Below are 21,793 nucleotides of genomic sequence, written 5' to 3' on the forward strand. Positions count from 1 at the left end.
AAAGACCACAATTATGAGGATATACTGATAGCTGATAGCTGATAGGACATGCATCTTCTTGGTACAACGTGGACAAAAGTAATAGAACAAAGAAAGGATAATACATTTAGTTAAGCAATTACACAGTCGTTGTCTGTCATTGTAAAATGTTGTATGTTTTACAGTCTTTTTGTCAGTGGAAGTGCTGTCCTTTCGATTTATTATAAAATGAGTGCATGTGATTTGACACATTTAGCTCTTATTAATAATTAATGAGTGTAGTGATACACTTATTTATATAGAAGAGAAGTGGTGAGTATACCCTTTTGTTCAAATATGTCTCTCACTCAAGGTCATAAATTGATTGGCTGAGCATGGATTTATACCCAGTCTCTCATCTTTCCCTCCTTTCTTCTCACCAATAAATCACATAAATCATTCCAGCCGGGTCCCTTGTTCTACAGTGTTCACCGACTGTTTCGGAACCAACCATAAACTTTAGAGCATATCACAATATATCAACATGCAAGAAGACAACATCAAGTATCCCCCCAACCCTCCTTGTTATTCATGACAAGGAGGGCTTAAAAAGTTATGAAGGGGAATCGAGAGAGGGGGTATAACTCTGTCGTCCATAGCATGATCCTTATTCAGTGACCATTAGGGTTACCAAAAAGCGTATGTAGTCCAGTTAGAAAACATAAGGTAAAATAAAGATTACATATTTTAACAGATTAGGACTGCTGGGTTCCTGCCATATCAGGGATAACAAGTATTATGGTTTCTGAAAGTACAAGGTCAGAGTTTACCATGTGATTGTTTTTTCTTCGGTCATACATTTATGAAAGCCAAACTATTCTAGAACTTTAGCAGCATGAAGTCAACTAAAACTACATGGGGGAGGCATGCATGCATGACTGATTTCTAATAGTAGCCTTAGGGCATAATTAAACATTGCTGAACACTATTTAAATGCGTATAATTAAAATTCTCAAAAGAACATTTTATTGTCATACCTTCGTAAAAGAAACACAGAGGTGTGAACTTACAACTGAGACAGCTATATGTGATGATTCAGTATCGGCTACAACATCCGCAGAGTAAAGAGTATGGCAATAAGACAAAACCTCCAAGTAAAAGTATTTTATGATAGTGGTAATTTATAAAATATAATGCATTCTTTCTCCTCATTCCGTAGAAGTCCACTATAACAATCAGCTTTGCAAATAAAATGCAAGCACTATGCGTGTTTACTACATTTTTCAGATTCATCGGTAATTGCAAAATTAGAGAAAAAATGTAACATCTTCAGGTAACAGAAAAATAAAACTGTAAAAAGAAAATGGAAATTGAAAAACTAAATATAAATCTCTTTGCCTGATTCCATCATGAGCAATGAAATGACATGTACCGAATTAATGTAATACTGAAAGTTCCAAGTAGTAATTTAATTCAAATATCACTTAATTATAGATTGAGACAGTATGGCTAATTCTGTAACACACTATTTTGGTCCAAATCTCGGTCAGGAATTGCATTTGTGTCAGGGCTGGCTCCAAGTGCTGGAGTCAGTCAACACCCATCCCAGCTCTTGCTCAGAATAAATCTACTCAACCATCTCACAAAGATCAAGTCACCTCAGAACTTCCTTGGAATATTCAGAAAGGGAAAGGGGAAAAGTGCCCTTTCAATATGTTTATTTCGAGGTTTACGGTCTGCATTGCATTCAAGTGCGATTACTTTTTCTATCCTCTATCCTCAGTACAGGAGTTTATGTGGCATTTCATAAGAAATAAACTCCACATTATTTCAGATTCCTCTCAGAGCAGGTGAGCTTTGTTTTGATGATGTTCCAGTATTTAAAGTGCAGGGGATATTACAGGCTGCATGAAAAAATGATAAAATTACCCACTTTGAAACAAGGGGCAAATTAAACACTGCTCTCCTGTCAACCACTTAGCTGGATCTCCTAGCAGTTTCCTCTATTAACAATAAGTCAATCGCAGTTAAAACATTTTTCTTTTTATAAATAGCAACTGAACGCTGCGAAACTAGACAAAACCTTTTTTTATTTTTTTTCACAGCATGCTGGGAAATCTTTGCCTCGGCAGCCCGCTCTCTAGAGGCCCTGTTCTAATTAAAAAGGCAGCTGGTGAGGAATAACTAGGCATTTTAAAAAAACACTGCCGCCAACATTTCCACAAGACCTCCAATCATTGTACACAACTCGCCTTGTTTGACATTGGATCGGCAGCAGAGTTTTGAACAGAAAGTGTGTCAGCCCTGTTCATTCCCCAGAGCTTGAGAGAAATCTCCAGATTCTGTCCTGTCTCGTTGCGAGGATATATTACTGCTTTTCCTTTGGCCAATTTATGTATTCATCAAGTGTATGTTTGCTTTGGGGAAATAGTCCTTGGTTTTCATAAAAATAGGATTCATTTCCATGACCTCGAGTTGGGAATCTACTACAGACTAAGTTGTTTAATGGAAGAGTAAGCTTTGAACCATGTTGAAAAATAAATACCATGTTCATTATCCATTAATATTTAAGAATACATGATTTATCATGCAAAGTTACACAGTGCTGTTCATCACAGAATAACAGGTTGTGGAAAGCACAGTGTCAAGACTTATGATACCACAGCATGTTATTAAAAAACAAAAGCACCCTATGCAACCAGAAGCAGACCTAAACACTTCTCAAATTCCAGGCCTGTATTCTACACACTGAATTAATTTTAATTAAACCTGAAAGTACAGTTTATAAATCAGCCACATGAGTCAACCACATGTAAGTATAAGGTGCTTCAATTTTGCACTCTTCTAATATACTTGCTCAATCAAAACAACGGTTAACACTGCTTGAATTGTGGACCAAAGCCACCTGTAATGATCATTGACCTCAATGACCCCCTGTCAATTGAAAGGAGGAAAGGCAATCTGTTGAAGTAAAATTTAAATAATTTTTCACACTTCAGCAATGAATTACTCTTCAAGTTCCTCTTGACATCATGAGAACATGGGCTCAATAGGTTTTATATGGAAAGCGAATTACAAATTAGAGATTTCTGAAGTGAACACAATCGTACAATTCATACCGGGGTGACCTTTGGGAGAGGTCACGTTGTCTTGGCAATACATTACAATCTCTTTTGCTATATCTGTGCCGAATTTCAGATATAAACCAAAGCAAATAATGTAGTAATTTGTTCATATCAACATTTAAATGTCACAAATGTTATGTTAAAGACAGAAAGAAAACACCTGAAGATTGTGAAGTTATGGAAGGACCACATTTTCCAGCCAAGAACTACAGTAATTGATTGCTCTAAAACACATTCACATTGGAATGAATGGCCATAACGGACATAAGCACTGAAAATGTGGCATAAATCTGATACAACATGCACGCACTTAAAGAAGCTTTTTCAGGACTTGCATTAAGACATATAGATTACGTACCAAGACTAGGAAGTCATACAGCCTACACACATTGCTTATTTATACATTTTGGTACAATTCGAAGTTGCAGCCCTCTTACGTCACATATAACCCCATGCTCCTACAATACTAATGAGAACTCCACACAGCCCAGGTTCCCTGACATGGTGAATACATCATACCAAGATCCTTGGCCTCATCCTTGCAGACCAGATTGAACAGGGTCCCTCTTTGTAGTCACAGGCAGCAAGGTTACACTTGAAAAGCTTGATTATTGAGCTAAAGTATAGTCACTCTCCAAATCAGACACTTCCGAATGTGCCACCCTGCAACCTCTTTATCTCATGGGTCCCTGAGAACGAGCTTAATTCTCTTACGTGTATAAATTGCTCATATTCATGATTTCAAGCTTGCACACTGCTTGCATTCTTAGCATTCCTATTAATTTCCTGCACTAGATTTGAAGACCTCTACTTATATATTCTTCAAATAATACAGTAGCAACAAAATCACCCCTGATGTTCATACTATCTTGTGATTTATGCAATTACTTGTAAATTAAATGGGTTTGATAAGGTTGAGAATATGCTAGCCAACATTTCAATCCAATAAATCACCAAGCCTAATGTAATTTCTTTTAATTCTGACAGCTCTACTGTTCTTCTGTATTTTTGTAATATTCAACACTAATGAAACTATTTCATCCAGACAGCGCCCATTCTTTCTCTTCTCGTTTGCAATTTAGAATCAATTCAGAATACAGAAGGCTTCGGTTCAATAATTTAACAGAAACGAAAGAGCTAAATAAGGCTCAAGAGTTGCCCAGTGGATTATATATAAAAGTGAAAAGCATGAAGCTGTTCAAACAGTTAAGTTGTGTCTGCCTTCCGAGATTTTTTTTTTTTTTTAATTTCCCCCAACCCCAACCTTGCCTAATCAGTGCACATTCAAATAAAATTATAGAGTGCAAACCAGGGCGGTTAACAGCCATCTCTCGAAAATGATTACAAAAATCCTTTATAATAGTTTTTAAAAGCTGCAAAAATGCTCATGAAGTCCCCATTCAGAAGCTGCTAAAAACACAAGGGTAAACGTCAATTCTCAATGTAGCTCTCTTTGGCGTCAGATAAAAATAAACAAAGTCCATGCAAACATACCCTTTTAACTTTATTGATGTAGTCTGTTAGAAAGCAAAATGACAGCTTGTGACAAGCCATTTATCAAACCGCAATCACATTTAACACTTCCAAACAGTGGTCCACAGATAATATCGTGGAACTATTTGCTGTCATGCAGAGAGAAAGGTTGGTTTATTTATTTATTTTCTACATTTGAAGACCAGACTCTCGCTTTTGTTCCTCAAGGTGAAAGGGTTAAACAGCCACAGCAGAAAAGGGGGACTTCTACCAAGGTTTATTTCCAATTCAGACAGATTGCATGACTCTGTGTCACCAGTCTCACCATGGCATCGGTCTGACTGTAAAATCAAGAAAGCGGGCTATTATCTAGTATTCAGAATGCTTGATGTTATGAAAGCAGCCGTACAATGAGTACATTTCAGGGGGCTGGTGATGGGGGAGGAGGTGGGGCAGGCGAATACTGAAACAGCTCTCGGGCAGTGTTTCAAAAAGAAATACTGACAGGCGATATTGCTGGGGGAAAGGAACAAATGAGAAGACGGATATTATATTTTTCAGCCTCTCATTTTCATCATCGGTTAAGCAATGTAGTACAGCGTCTATTTAGCGTCTATTCCAGAGCCATTATTAGTGCATTAAAATGTGCTATTTAAATGTTAAAAAAACTCACCGTTAGGGTATATAAGCTTGAGGGGAAATGATCAGCAAAACTACAACAAAAACAACACGTATCGGATAGAGAGATTACATTACACATATTTTGTATGATTTCACTCAACTTGGGTTTGGAAAATGTAGTCAAATGTTCTGCTCTATTTGCTGGTGAAGATCAGATATTAATTTTCACAGGTTCATGAGAGGCATTGAGGAGTTGATTACTCTCACTGGATCGGTGTGTACAGCAGCTGTAGCTGTAAATTAATAGACACCTGAAAATTCAAAAATAGTGTTTAGGTTATTGAGCCTTAATCAGTAATTTAATGATTTATTACAGAGCTATCCATGTGTTGGGGATTTATTAACCAGCACCAATCTCTCCTTTGAAAGTACATCATTACCACAGGAGGAGTGCGAGTCTGACACACAGGTATTTTGTTTTTAAGAAACAAAGCTTACAAATGTCTGATTTCTTGTTTGGTTTGGTTGATCCTATATGGGTGAACTATACACACGTTTTTGTTGTTGTTTGTTATAAAAGTTGTCAACTGTAGTTACGAATTTTAAGTTGAATGATTTTCTTGTTGTTTGGTGCTTTTTACAGACTGATGTAAATATCTGTAAAGTATTATCCGAATACATCAGTAAATAAGCCTAATGAGATATGAATAATATGGTCTTGTAAATAAATCTTATTTGCAATATAAAACAAGTTGTGAAAAACCTTACTTCCTCAGAATTGTCTCTACTGGTTTCATTGAGGTTTAATGGCCGAATCATGTGGCAACATTACCATACATTATTCAACTGCAAAGTACATTGAACTACAAATACAAATGAACAAAGTAAGGCTATAAATGAATTATGTCAGTCCTACGCAGCAATAATTACCCTTAAATTGTTAAAAATTGTTTATTCCAGGCCTGTGAATCCTCCTAAAGGAGTGATGAATCCTTCTATATAAATCTAGCTATACAAATGAATACTAATTAGGCGTACATGTGAAAAGGCTCCACACCAAATGACTTATGGGAAACTGCAGAGACATTAGCGAACAATTGAGCAACACTGTCAGATGCAGTCCTGGCTCGAGGCTGAAGGAGATATTGTGGTAAAAAGATGGTACTGCTTAGAGCCACGCATAAGTCCCTACCAATGTACCTGTCTGCAATCATCATTAGCAGGTATCATCTACATGCATACAACTTTTTATATTGATCCTGTACACAACACTGATCTTTGGATTGATTTTCAAGGCAGATGAAGAAAGGAAATTGTTCTGTTTAGGCCATTTTCTAAATAACAGATCAAGCACATGTGTCTGTAATAAAATGTACATTTCTGCTCGATAGTTTTGGTGACATTATCTTATAATCTATGCTTTTAGATCAATGTTATTACATTGTGATGATTGCTGGTGTTGCTATTAGATGTCCTACCTATTCACCTGACTGAAATAACATTTTTACAATATGGTTTAGTGTCTTTCTTATGCAGTGGGCCTGGGTTAAAGATCATGGTTTTATACTAGTTAATCACAGTAAACACCTTATTTTTTTAAGTAAATGGGGAGGTTGGTCACAGGAAAGCACATCTTTCAATAGACAACTTTACAAAGGGAAAACAATACATTATTTTGTATATTTAACCTTTACGCTCAAACACGTCTCTTTCTGTGAACATCATTGAGATCTTTGTGACTGAGGATCACTGGAGAATAAGCATTTAGCAAAAATAAAAAATAAATAATAATAATAATAATAATAAAAGCACAGCTGGTGAAGTAATTTTATTGTTAGATGTACCATAGACCAGAAAATAAGATTTAAATCAGGAAAGTACTACATTCTCTAAAAAACTGAAATTAACAGAAATGAGATAAGGAGAATTCTCCAAACCTCACATCAATAGAGGTCATCTGTACCCAAGACAGTGTTAATTTGTATTTCTGATTTAAGACTTTGAAAGTCATTTGAGAAAAAATGGTTCACATATTGCTTAGCTTAACACACTTGAAAGATTTTAAGAGAACCTTAAGCAAAATAGAGTGGCACTCAAAAGTATTCACCCCTGACTTTTCCATATTTCATTGTGTTAGAATGCATTTAATCAGGAGTTTTTGCCACTGATCAACACAGAAAATGTCCATAATGTCAAAGAGAAAAATATAATCTGCAAATTGTTTTGAATTAATTACAAATACAAAACAGAAAATACTGTAAATACTTTTGAAAGCCACTGTATATGATGACACCAGCCAGGGCTACTAGCACACCTAACTTAGTTTTAGAAATCCGATAATGCGGAACACAAACCACATTTTAAATCTGTAACTTTACCATATTTAAAGGGTTATCTTCTTACATGATATAGATTTAAATATATATAGATTTAAATACATATATATATTAGGGCTGGGAATCGATTAAATGTTTTTACTAATTAATCGCACAATTTGCTGTAATTAATCGCAATTAATCACATTTTTTCCCCAAGCTTGTAATCATCAATATTTAAACGTAGAATCACCTAATTAAATTAATCAACACAAAGGAAGTCTATTTTAAATAATATTTTTAATGACATTTTGTGAACTGTAAACAGACTCTCCTCAGAACTACAGAGTAGTCATTCCCATCAAATATATTGAATGCAGCAACATTATAAACAAAGTGTTTAAGTGCAAGTTGAATATTAAAACCATCAAGGTTATCAAAAAGATTGGATTAGCTTAGAATGTAAGCCAATAGACCAAAATAAATACTTTCTTTATATGCACCAACAATATCAAACACAACAAAATGTTAAAGTGCCAGTTGAATTTCAAAAAGGTACCTAAGTTTTTGCAATATGAATAACAAAAGGAGAATATTGATTTTTTTTTTTCACCCCCCGATTTTGTAAGACAAACCAGTTGGTTTACATTATCAGGGGACAAAGTGGCTCTCTTTTTTTGGACATTGTGTCATTAAAGTAATTAAAACAGAGGCAAAAAAAGTGCTGTGTCAATTGCGTTATTTTTTCTTAATGCGTTAAACATTTCAAATTAATCGCAAAGATTAACGCGTTAATTCCCCCAGCCCTAATATATATATATATATTTAAAAATGTATAATATATTTATCCCTTGCTCAAGGAAATGCAATCTACATCTATATTTGTTTGTGATTTGTTTCTCATTACATATTTATTTGCATAAAAGGCCAACAAATTCATGTGTTCCTGCCACTGGTTGAAATCTCAAATGCGTCAGCTGTCAGCTGTTCTAAACCAATTAAGAGGTAGGACATATAGAACATAGCATTTTTTATTTCGAAACAAACTTTGGCAAGCAGCAAGACAAAACAACCTGGTGCTTTCTGGTATTAAATCTCATTGTATTCGCAAGAGCAGAAGCTGTAATGCTGTAAAGCACATCCTCCTTTCCCTATCATTTAATTTATCAAAACTGTCGTATTCAATTCATATCAGAACCATATGTTTAGAAGTATATATGTTTTATGTCTAGAAGCACCTTTGAACTAACTAATTGGCACACATTTTCCTAGATACGGGGGAAAAAAGAAAAAAACTTTCAGCTCAAATCCCTCTGTAGTTTGATTCAATAGGTTTTAATTCACTTGTCATTTCTCTCGGTTGAGAAAAATTAGTGCTAATGACTCTGTGGTGCAGACTTGCGTCACTCAAGGTTACCTTGTCCGTGTCCACTTTTCCTTTGATGAACTCGGATCTCCAGAACTGCAGGGCCTGCTCCAAGGTCAGCCCGATGCCCTTGAGGAAGAGGCCGTACTGCATCCGCCCACCGTGCCGGAGGTGGTGACTGTCTCGCAGGGCCTTGTGCAAGTGGCGCATGCACAGGGGGAAGGACTTGGTGGAGAGCTGGAACGCAGTGGCAGGGAGACAGAAAAACCCAACTTTAGGCAAGGGCAGCATGTGAACGTTGCTTTTCAAAAGCTCAGTAAGCTTTGCTCTAATAGCACTGCTCATGATCATCTCATCTCTTGGAGAACATGAAACCTTGACCCGACACCCCCCACCCCACCCCCACCCCCACACACGCACACACCTTCCCCAAACGACAGAAAGGTGGCATAAAGCGACACAGATGGAAGACATTCAACAGCCTGCAGAAGTCTTGTTCATTTGAGGACAGCTGTCAGAAACCTCAGTAAAGGACTTGGACCCTGCTCAAATCGGTCATGTAGCCTGGCTGCCTGCTGACATTAAATGATAATAATGAGGCAAAGAGGTTTCCAGGCCAAGGATCATGAAATAATCAGCCAGATATGACTAAATATCTTACCAGTAAGTAACACCTGTTTTACGGTGGATTGAAAAAGTACAGGTACATAATTTAAACCTCGGAAGCATCATGTTGAGAAGTATAACACTATATTTCAGTGTAGCCACAGAGGACACATTTTAACATTTGATATCATTCATATAGTTAATACATGTTGCTACCAGGATGCACAAGACTGAAATATAAAACCGAAGGACAAGAATATATTGAACAAGTTATTTTCTACCTTTTCTTTATTTTTTAAATTCTTTTCAGTTACAGAATTAGGCATTAAGCTAACAAAGCTGTGGCACTAGTTAATGACTGCTAATTTTAAGTGGATAAATTATGTGTACATTAAAAGTAAGTAAGTAAATAAATTAAAAACTGGACAAAGTGTTTTTGTTATGATTATGCTTTACAGGGAATTGTATACAATCCTACTGGGGGGAAAATGCAAATCTGAAGGACAAAATTTGCATTAGGTAATGGACCAATTAATGAAAACAGCAGTCAGCTCTGAAATCATTAAAAATGTGGAATACTTTAAATGGCTTTGAATATACAGGAGTTGCTGCCGCAAAAGCGAAAGCCCCCACTGAATGATCAATATCAAACTTTTCCCTCGAATCCTTTAACCCTGACCCACACGAACTCCGAGTTAATAATGGCAAACCTCTCCTGGCACTGGAGGCAAACACGAGAGCCGGGCTGCTCAGAAATGTTCAGGCGCCGCTGCGGAGAGACAGAAGATATTTGCCCGGGGTGCTTCACTTGAATGTCTGCTTGCTTTGCATCAAGTGGAAGGGCTTGTTATCCTGCTATGGCCTTATAGCTCTTGACATGGTGAGGGTAGAGAGTCCAAACTGAACAACCACTACATAAGGCGAAAAGATACTAAGGCTTCTGCTCGTATGATTCAGTTCAGGCTTATTCCACCACTGCTTCACTCAGAGCTCAACCCTAAACCCGATGGCTGCTACAGAAAAAACAAGATGCCAGCAAAGCATGTGCCAGATGTGTCTGAATTATTATCCGCTTACTCTAGTCTTCCTCATTGATGCACTGGTTAAGGGAATAAATCAACCACCCCTTATATAATTAGCAGCAACAATATATTTTATACATTGTACGGGAAAGGAAGGAATATTTGATCAACTGAAAAGTTATACCCTCCTCTTTAAAAATAGAATACATCTTTTTCAAGTCCTTGTTTAAAAAAATATGAAACCGCTGCTCGTTTCCTTGGTAAGACTTTTGTTATGGGGATTTTCTTGGAGGACTAGTAGTACATGAGCTGAACTTGGTTCTTGTGTGATGCCAGCGACTGATAAGATTATTCATGAATGAAAGTGAGCAATTAAAAGCCATACATACCGAATCTATCTGTTCCAAGGAGATTTTTCCAATGTTCTTCTGAATGCTGTAATCTTGTCCAACATAAGCATGGCTGAAAAAGAAAAAAAAAAAAAAGGCATATGAATTAGTAAATACATAATTTATTTTACTGAAAGTCTAGTTGTCACTACCGCTCAGGGTTTAGAAAGAAACAGAACAATGCAAGTTGTTTAGCACAGTCGCACAATTAGTTTTCACCAAACTGCCATCTACAGCCCAAAGAGCAAGGACACGAGTGAGTGCAGAAGCTGAGATAATGATGGAGGATTTCTTCTGACAGCGCATTTCAAATCGCCCCAAAGTGTAATCAACATATTTGTCAGAATCTTTGTTAAATACACTTGTGCTAATGGATTTAAAAGCATGGGTAGAAAAGCACATGCGCTCAATAGGGGACAGGGAGAGAAAAACAACATTCTCTAAAGGACTAAAACAGCATTAAATGTACAACTAGTACTGGGCATAACTGCTGATTGCTTCTGATATGTATGGTTGGGTGCTGATATCAATTTTCCTCGGAAGACGGGAAAAATTAAATGTTCTTGGACGGACTGAGCGTTCTATGCAGTAATACTTAATGATTTGTGTTATTTATCTCTCCTGTAGTCTTTGGGATGGTATTGCTTTCTGTTCGGAGATCGTTATTTGTAATGTTTATGTAAACACAGTTAAAGCAGGAACTATACAGGCAAATTACCACCATGCAGTCAAGCTCTTGTTTTCCTCTTCTGTAGTTCTGACCAGTTATTTCAGAAGCAATTTTTTGCTGGACCATTAAGTTAGAATGATATAACTAAACAGGCACACACACACATATATATAGGACTAACAGCTATTTAAAACAGTTGTAGTTTAAGAGGTTAATTCGGGACAGTGCTTTATAAAGGCAGATTCTCACTTTCACTCCTCATACACTGGAGTATAATGTAAAATTCAGTAAGATATCATATATGAACAGAGACACTTCAGTCGCAGTCCTCAGCTGACTCTTAATTATTCAACTGAACCTTGTTGTTTTGATTAAATTATTAAAGACACGGTTTTAACAAGTTCATAGACTTTGGGTAATTAGGTCCGTTTAAAGATGCAAGTGGTCTGTTCAATTAAACGATTAAGACTCTGCATAGATGCATTTCACACTGTTCCCCTAGAGAAGCACACTCTACGGATGGGTGGGTATTTCCTCTCCAAAGTCAACGTTACATCACCTTCCACCCAAAGCCACAATCTTAAAATCACCTTGTAATTTGATGTTCTGTAAGGAGGCATGTTTCTTTATTGAACTGTACTAGAAATAGGTTTGCTTCTTGCCTTCCAGACAGATGTTTGACTAATTATCCATTAAGATACATGACTTCCAATTAAGGATTTTTCTAGGTCAGGTGACATAAAACATAATCGTAATTAGTCAGTTTAGTAAAGAGTTGCATAATCTTAATTACCCAGGTAGAATGTATCAATTATTTAAGCTTCAATTATTCTAAGAAAAGTGTTTAAATGCAAATACAAAATAAATTCATACAAATATCATACTATGTGTGGTGGATATTTTTAAGTAACAACAGTACAAGACTGTAATGCCATGCCCAGGCACTGAAAAGTCACATTACCCATCACTCTCTTGCTTAAACTAAAATACAAGGTTTACAGACTCGAATACTTAGGCAAATAAAGTTTCAATATATACCACAGGATTAGCCGCGTTCTCCTTTCGTGTGCAGCTCACTGCTGCCAGAAATGGCTCGGAGTCTAATCTCTCTCATTTCTTCCTGATACAATACTCAGGCATGAGGGGATACTTGCCAATTTCACAAGCACAAGACGGTACTTAACATAACTTTATCTAACTGCCCCAGCAAACATGACTTACAGAACATAACAGTGCATTTTACATTATTGTTCCCTCCGTTTCTTTACAAATGCATCCAATTAAGTGCTGGCATTCAAAGTAAAACCCCCGTCGCTTGAATTGCGGTCTTTGGGGAACGTCATTTGTTAGTTCTGCTTTTTTTCAGTAATGCAGAGCAAAATATCTACAGAGGAGCAAGACCTGGAAGGTAATGAAAAGCCAAATGTAGCTTTCATATTCCAGGGGCCCCCTCGTGCCTTGTCAGGTAAAAGCCGCCCCCTCACGATGAACAACGGGTCTTGTTTGGCTTGGGGAATTCGGCCTGTGCCATCTAGCAAATGTGCTCAGAAGATCAGAGCCCTGCAAATATGGCAACACCCTGGCAGGCCCAGGTGGGGTGGGTGATGACTAGGGCATCTGGGGCCTGCTGTGCCACTGCAAGCAGCACTGCTGTAGAACTGAACATTATCAGGAAGAGCGATGTTTAGCCCCCAGCTAACACAATAGTTGTGCTCCATGTACGTCAGTAATCCAGTAAATAGCTGCAGCTTGGCAGAGCCTAATGTCTCAGAAGACGCCCGTGTCGTTTCCACATCCCAGGAGCAGCTCGTGGGATTTTGATGGAGGAAATGTTCGTAAACACAGAATTAGAATGAGGATCAAAAGAAAGTGATGACAATAAACTACAAGAGCCCTGAAATTTAAATACCACTGTGGACACCAAGAGGAACTTGGATGTCATAAAAAAAACTCATTGTAAGGTATTTAATCTCAGTCTTATGTGCTGATTTGCATTTCACATACTTTAATTCTCAACATCGGTTGTACAGTGTTTTATTAAATATTGAAACAGTCTCAACATTGTAGGTGCTTTAACAATAAACTTAAGCTAATTGAACACTTTATGAGCGAGACCTATTTCAGCCAATCAAGTGATCTGAACTGTGAAAACAAAGGGCAACTAGCCCTATTCAGTGATCCAGTGCGGCCTGCCAACAACAGTTTAGAAATCATTTGTAAGATCAACCTTGAGCTCCTGCTGCACACAACTTAACTGCCAAACTAAAAGTAACTGTCTCCAGAAAAAAAAAAAAAAAGAGGATTTCAAATTCAAATCAGTTATTCAAAAATGCATTTAATTAATCTTTTCCACTAGGTTACTTACAATAAAAGCATAAGCCATCTGTATACTGTGTCTGAATGACTTGTGTATTAATATACTGCCTTGTTTTTGAAAACACTGTCTAGAAATGACAGCTGCTAGGAACCCGTCATTTTATCATCCTCAATAAGGAATCAGCCTAATCATAATGGGGGGAAAAGTCTATTACAATTATCAAACATTATGATAATAATAATAATTACCTGAGATGGCTAAGAAGAGGCTGAAGTCGTTCATCAGACTGCACCACCGGCAGAGATCGCGCAGTTAACTGCAAGGCAAGGGAGCAAGCCAAGTTATTTACATCATTATAATTGAAGCTCTCTGTAACTTTCTCGTTCTGCTTTAACACTAATAATAATTACGGAGGGTTTGTTTGTTTTTTCTAAATCTGTTTAGTGTTCTCTTTCAGATCTTTTAAGACAATACTAAATACTTTTGCCTACAATTGTCAAAAAATGCAAACGGAAAAGCGAATTATTTAATAAATAACTCCAAAACTACCTGCAAAAGCATCTTTAAAAGTGTTACAAAAGCTTTTTAAAGCCACGGCCATGCAATTGTTTCATTATTTAAGAAATCAATTGAAACACAATAAGTATAAACACGCATTCAATTACGGTCACCGCGAGACATGTATTTCTCTTTCTGCAGGTGGTTTCAGCGTGACCTGTCGAAATTATTTCACACAATACACAACATAAGCAGGCACAAAAGCCCGTAAAATCCTAGCAGAGGAGCGAGAAGTCAAGAAATACTGAAGTCAATATACATCCCTACATCTGGAAACTCCTCAGCAACTTCTCTCTCCTTCTTCAGAGAATAGGATTACATCCCACAAATGCTGTAAATGCACAGTATTCAGCGATGTAGTGGGGGGAGACATCTGAAGCGTTTCCATAACGGTCTAAGCTCCTTTTGAGAAACAACAGAAGATACCCATAGCTTACCAGTCACACTCGTTCTGTTTACAACGCAAAGGAAGGATAGGACAGTTTGTGCATTTTACACCTCAACCACATCCTTGTATGATGGTAATTCTCTACGCTACTATCACAGGTACAAACTATTAACAGAAAGGAGGAAGTGGCTATAGTATAAATCTAATTGTGTCCCTCTTTGTGTTGAAAATATCCCGAATGCTCCAGAAGGCCGCAAACAAAATTTAGATTTAGATTTCTTGTTTGCTTGTTTCTCTCTCTCAATTTCCATCTGTAAGTTAACAGTGAAGGAGAACTGTAAGAACAATTAAACTGTGTTCTGGCCTTTCTGAAGAAAAATGAGGCTCATTTAAGTAATTAGAACGTGAGAACATCCATCACTACCCACCTAAGATGGCGGGATATCAATAACTCCAAAGAAAATAAAGACATTGATGAAGAGATCCAAAGTTTTAAACGGGATCAAATTATTGAAGCAGCAATGTAGCAAGTACTGTACAGGAGCCCGGTCCCTTTAGTCGATTAATGACGAATGGGTGCAGCTCAGACCGTAGGCAAAGCAAGGAAAGTGTCCCTCTGAAATGAAATAAGCTGTAAGAAAAACACTGAGTCAGCAAACACTAATGTGAGCTGTCTCAAAACCTTTATCTCTAGGAGAGCCATATATTCAGGCAATGTAATAGCTTAAATCACTGAAATGTCTCGATTTTACCGAATTCCAGCACAGCTTGTTCCATTATATCAACTCCTAAAACAGATAACTATGTAATCAACTGAACTTCATAGCCTGAAAATTAAAACAACCCGAAAATGTCCTATATTTATAGTGCGTTGAGTTTTCTAATTGCAACACTTGGATAAAAGTGTCAGATAAATAACTAATTATAATAAGAGTGCCTGCAGCTGATTTCTACTACCGCATGGTAACATTTTAGAAAAAAAGGTACTGAATTATTAGGTCATCCTCCTTTGCTACCATCATGTAGAGGTGGGGTGGGCAGCCACTTCCAATTTCACACTCCTTAATGAAACACTTACTTCTAGTCTCTACATCCTCAAATGGCATAGAAAAGTCATTATAATATAGGTGAGCTGCAGTGGCACGCGGGTAGGAGAAAGTCATTTCTTGATTCGGGTGATGTGCTTGACCTAGCTAATTACTGAGAAACAAGACTTCCACACACCTTCACTGCGAGTGGAGGACGAGCCACATGGGTCCGGCGAATCGACTAAAATTGACGATGTCTAGTTGACCTAAAACAGGTGCATTAGGAACTTCATTACTAATGCAATCGCTCACACCACCTCCTTATGAGTAAGAATTTACAACAGGGAGAAGAGTTGAAACTAAATTCATATCCTATCTTCCAAAAGCCCTTGGTACAGACAATTTTAGAAAGCACACACAGCAAGCGCTACCTAGGACTGAGCCTGTACCAAAATCTATCCCCTCTTTCCTTTTCCTCTTTTCACATTGCATATATAGGCCTACCTGTCCTTGAGTATAGTCTGTTAAAGGTTGGGAGAAAAACAAAATGAAAGCATAAGAAAATCTCCTATTTCTATCAAACTCTGTGTTCTGTCCATTGGAATCAGTTTAAAAATACAGAGCAATTTCAGTTTAATACGTCCAGGAATGTATTTACTTTAAGTAAATGAGAAGTTTAAATCATATTTATTTTAGAACTTTCTCATGTGTGAACAAATTCCTTGTCATGTGTGTTCATGCATGTTGGCACACTGTGCCATGTCACACTCAATGGGAAACACAGCAGTAGACACACACACACACACATACATACACACACACACACTCACAGACCCCTAAACATTATTTTGACAATAATGACTTTTGTCTGTTGGTTCCAAATTGTGTCCCTCAACCTGTAAAGATCAATATGCGTCTCATACACCATTGCACACACAATGTGTGTCTCTCCAAACTGAGACAAATTGACCTTTTCTGCAGATTTCACACCGTGGATGAAAACACCTGTTTTTGTATGATATTTTTAAACACAATATTCTAATTTCATGTATGAGGTGTGCAACACGCATACCTGATCTGCTTATAACACTGGAATATGGTATATTGTGCCTTTAAGTTCTCAGAAGGACTTATTTAAAATAAAATAAAAACCATTTGGGAAGTCATTACACCAAGCTCATCAATCTAGATACACCAGTGTTCTGTGAATTTCACTGTGGGTAATCAAATTATAAGCTAAAATAAGAAGGGATTATGAATTTCAAACTGTCAATATTAAAATTAATTCAGAAATTGCTTAAAACAGCAGGGGCAAAACAGGATCATTTTAAATGTAAAGCTACCCTTTCATATTGAACTACTCTGAAACAGAAATAATTAATTAAGAATTAGTAGCTGGAGGGGTTTATTTTGCCTATAGGAAAAGACGACAAGAGTTTTCAGTACAGAAATGTACTCTGGAAGGGGGAAAAAAATGGTTTCTTCCTTCTAGCTATAAATAGATTTTAATAAACACAGATGTTAATGTTGAGGTTGACCCCCCATACAAAAACAATGTTCCCTATTTTATATTTAAAGAACCACACAACGCATATTATAATGTATGATGTGCAAACAAAAACGATGCTGGCAACCACTTTGCCTTCACTCACAAATCAATTAAAATTAGTTTCTGGTGTTGTGCTAATAGGTATAGGTATAGACGCATTGCACTGCGATGTACTGCCCCAAATCACTAATTGCCCCAAACATTTGTCCCAACATGTCAAATGTAAACAAAGTATTTAGATTATGTAAGCATTTTAATATCCATTTTATTTTAATAAGCTACAAACATCAGCAGTCTTGAGAGAAAGAAAACTGGTATACGAATGCTTCTAAGTTACATCATTACTGAATCTCGGAGACATCATAAATAATTCTAACTGATAAATAAGTATCACAGTATTAATAAAGACCATAACTAAGCCTTTATTGAATAAGAATATGGCATGATATGCCTTGAACACAGGCAGTAATACTTATTAATACAACAGCAATAATTTAAGCTTGTGTGAAGACTGATTAGCTTGACCTTCCTTGATTCTGCCCCAGGTATCCCTGTTGTACAGTTGTGTACCGCAAGCTGGCAAAGATAGATTTTAAGTCATTCTTGATTTCTAAAGACTGACAAAAAGGAATCAAAAGTATCTGATTGGACTATGTCACCAAACTCATTTTTACAATCAGCATGAAGTGCGATTTCTAGAAGGTTCCATCATATCTATAGCATCTGCAGGTCTCTATAATCCAGTCACTTTCCAATACAAGCATAACAATAAAAATATTATACATTAAAAACAGTGACATTAAAATAAATAGCTTAGATGTAGAAAACACAAGTTTTGTAAGAATGAAATATCAAAATAGTGCTGTCATTCAGAGTTCTGATGGTAATTTGACCCCCCTTTAAATTCTGCAAAGCAAGAACGTAACCAAATTAATTAAGATGTATTTTAAATTAGTTTCATAAGAGTCCAGTATAATATCAAGATTAAAATATATGTACGGTTTACATTTTGTTTATAATATCAATGCACTGCTGTGATGTTTGAAGACTGAGTACTAACAAAAGGATGAAAACTATGCATTTCCAGAAAGTCTGCCTGAATTCCACAATTTCATAGCTGGGTAAATATTACAAGCAAGTACTAACACACACAAACAGAGGAGGTGGTATTTACTTGCTTTCCTTCACCCTTTTCACAAGAAGGCAGACATACACACTTGTGAACAGCTGCCACCCAACTTTAAAAACAAACAGTGGGATTAATTGATGTCAATTGCAAAAGCCATGAGCTTAAAAAAGGATGAAATCTAATACTTGTCAGTTTCATCAGGACAAGCTAAAAATATCTGACAGACAAATGCTTCCAACATACACTGTGTATATACTTTATAAAACCTTGTACAATTACAGTGTTAACTATTCTGGGACCCTAGGCTTTTTGTCGGTACCGTGTGTTACAGTATTGGCACTTCATAAATATTGAAGCCCACAGTCACGTTCCCTCTTATGATGGGAACCGTATGTCAGAGAAACTCGGGAAGCGTCTCCTGACAGGTTTAAAAGTTTAAATGAGTCTCAGGTTAAGCAGCATGAAAGCCCATTCAAAAAGTAGCCAACATGAAAGCTGCTTCTGTACTAGAAAGTCAAGTCAAGTTACTAACATGAATATGTAATACTTTGGCTGAATAAAATACATAACTGAAAGTATCTAAAAAAATGCTGAATGTGATTTTATTTCAAGCAGTGGTAAGTGGTAAGCAGTGACCCATACATACCTGACCCTCCCCCACTGATGCAAAAAACTGGGAATTAAAACATTTATCTACATCTTTTCTCAGTATCAATATTTTATGTATTTTTTATTTAAACTGGATCAATTTAATATTTAGTTGTTTTCTCAGATCTCAAAGTTCGGATACCACAGTAAAGTTCTGAACGTAACATGCATATTGTTTCTTTGTTTTAAGGAAAACTAATTGGTTAAATAGTAACTTCCCGTGCTTTTCTTGGGCTAACTTTATAGGCTTTGGAAATCATGTATTTACAGCTTTATTTAGTTTTATATAATGTCATTTTAGAATTTTTAAAAGCATTTCTCTCTCACAAACAGGATGAAATGCATGTTGAAATACATATCTTCAGTTTCAAACATTAAACAGCATGAAAAGACAGCTCCACCAACAGGTCAGATCAAGAAAAATGTGAATAACCAAAAAATTATGCAAATACAAAACCCAGCTTCTTCCCATTCTTGCCTCTATGGAATTGGTGAAAAAATATTCCTTAAGTCAAAACACTAACAGTTATTAGCATAACCTAATTATTGATAGCTCCTTGTACACTTATAATGCAAAGTTGTTTTTAAATGCGAGTAAACCTGAATAATGCCAAATAGGTTAAATAAACAAAAACAGCAAAATCTGAATTCTGTTGCAGAACGTAGTTGCAATTAGTAATCAAGAAAACTCATTTTATTATCATGAACTGTTAAAGGATGGGGTGGATAATTACCCAACCATAACAAGGGAATAAATCCCTCGAACCACAAGCACAAAATGTTCTACTATCGATTGTGCATTGAGAATTAATTTAAAAGAGGCCTTGTATGAATACATAGATTGAAGCATATTAGCAGGACAAGAACCAGACCTCTCCAGCAAAACTCGGTTATGACCCAGTTTTCTATGTTAGGATCTGTGGCCACTTTAAAAGCACTTTTTCACAGAATGACCTGACATCTGTGCAGAGAAACAGGACTCAAGAGTTATGTTTTCGACCACAGTTGAATAAGTTGACCTTAAACTTCCATCCAATCATTATTACTTAAATATTTTACCAATGAGCCAAACATCGTATCTGATTATACTTAGTGAAGAAATAATCCACAGTGTGGTTGCAAGTTAGGAACTGAGGAAATAAAATTGTCACTCTCCTGTTCGGAAACTAAAAGGAGTTTTGGCCCCTAAGTAATTTGAAGTTGCTTAAGGTGTTGCATGGAACGAAGATACACTAAGCAAAACATCCGTGTTTTATTTAAAGACTTTTTCTTTATAATGCAAAAGAAAGCACTAAAAAGCAGTTTTTAATTGGCTTCACAATGGCGTATTTAAAGCAGTCATTTAAGAAAACAAGTCGCAAAAACTCCAGATGTACCTAGTTAGTAAGAAGTACACCTGCTTCATTGGTGCAAAGTCAGCAGGGCCCTGGAATTCTGTTACATGAACAGCTGCAAAAATCAAACTGGGAAGGACAGACGTTTTGAAGGAGGGAAGCGCCCATGAACTTCCAAAAAGAAAAATAATCCATGTTCTCTAATTCTCTGTAACATTATACGTAAGTTGCATGAATTTAATTTTTTTTTTCCCTGTCGTTGTGAGAACAGATTCTTAATCACCAAAATAATTGCAAAAGGATTTAAAAACAAAAAAAGAGAAATGAGAATGGATGTTCTACAGATCTCTATTTTTAACATGAACAGCAAAGGTTCATGCTTTATTCTTTTTAGGTAAAGACCTTTTCAACACTCAGAGCTCTGCTTTTCTGGAGTGTGGATATTGAGTTTGTGTTTATGATATGATGTGTGTTTTAGTCTGATAAGGACAAGTTGAGCCTCAAATATGAGCAGAATTTCCTTGCTAAACCGATGCATTACTCTAAAAACGTTTTTCAGGTTCTGATACAAAGTATACATTTACTAACTAGGCTGTATTTAGGAGCAAAATCAATGCACAATATATTTCTTTCCTTTTCTTTCTTTAACACAAGACCTTCAGTCGGCAATAGAGAATTGAAACCCTTTCAGGCTCTCATTGATTGAAAACACCAACTGTCTTGTTAACATTATAACAAAATGTCATGTAATGCAAATTCATTGCAGCACTGGGACACGGACAAGTGCAGCGTTTGCATAAAGGTTTGGCACTCTACTTAGCAAGACAGCTGACAGTTCCCAATTTTGCAGTACTTAAAAGCTAATTGGGACACATTTTGATTAATGCAAATTCATTTTCTTTAACATCTGAATAGTTTATTTAAGTTCAGTCCAATGAGAATGGGAGAAAGTGCAGACCCAGTCAAAAGTCCAGAACTTCATTTCAAATACATAAAACAAAACTAATTTCAGAAATAGTTTGATATTCTGCCATTAAAAAAACTACTTTTTAAGTGACGAATTGAGAGCAGTCACAAGCAGATTGAGAACTTAAGTTTATTAGAAAAGCTGTGTTAAAGGTTGGATCTTGAGGTCTTCATCAGTTGGAAAGGAGAAGACTTTTTTTTTTAATTATTATTATTTATTTTTTCCCGCCCACAAACATACACAGCACTGCCAAACCAAGTGAGTGTTTATAGATGGCACCTCGAGTATTTAGGCTACCCGACACGGGCAGAGTGCCCTGGAGAAATCTGA

The 21,793-nt window shown here is 36.5% G+C and overlaps 1 protein-coding gene across 1 annotated transcript in view; it reads right to left on the reverse strand.

The window, feature by feature from the left end:
• prim2 (DNA primase subunit 2) overlaps window positions 1-21,793 on the reverse strand; it is a 62,861-nt gene that overhangs the window by 10,800 nt on the left and 30,268 nt on the right. Inside the window, exons 8-10 of the mRNA XM_066696847.1 lie at window positions 14,111-14,178; window positions 10,876-10,948; window positions 8,910-9,095 (exon numbers count right to left, since the gene is read on the reverse strand). Coding sequence (XP_066552944.1) covers window positions 8,910-9,095; window positions 10,876-10,948; window positions 14,111-14,178 — 327 coding nt within the window. The remainder of the gene's footprint in view (window positions 1-8,909; window positions 9,096-10,875; window positions 10,949-14,110; window positions 14,179-21,793) is intronic.

This window comes from Amia ocellicauda, chromosome 23 (genome assembly GCF_036373705.1).
Source record: "Amia ocellicauda isolate fAmiCal2 chromosome 23, fAmiCal2.hap1, whole genome shotgun sequence".
Classification (NCBI taxonomy): Eukaryota; Metazoa; Chordata; class Actinopteri; order Amiiformes; family Amiidae; genus Amia; species Amia ocellicauda.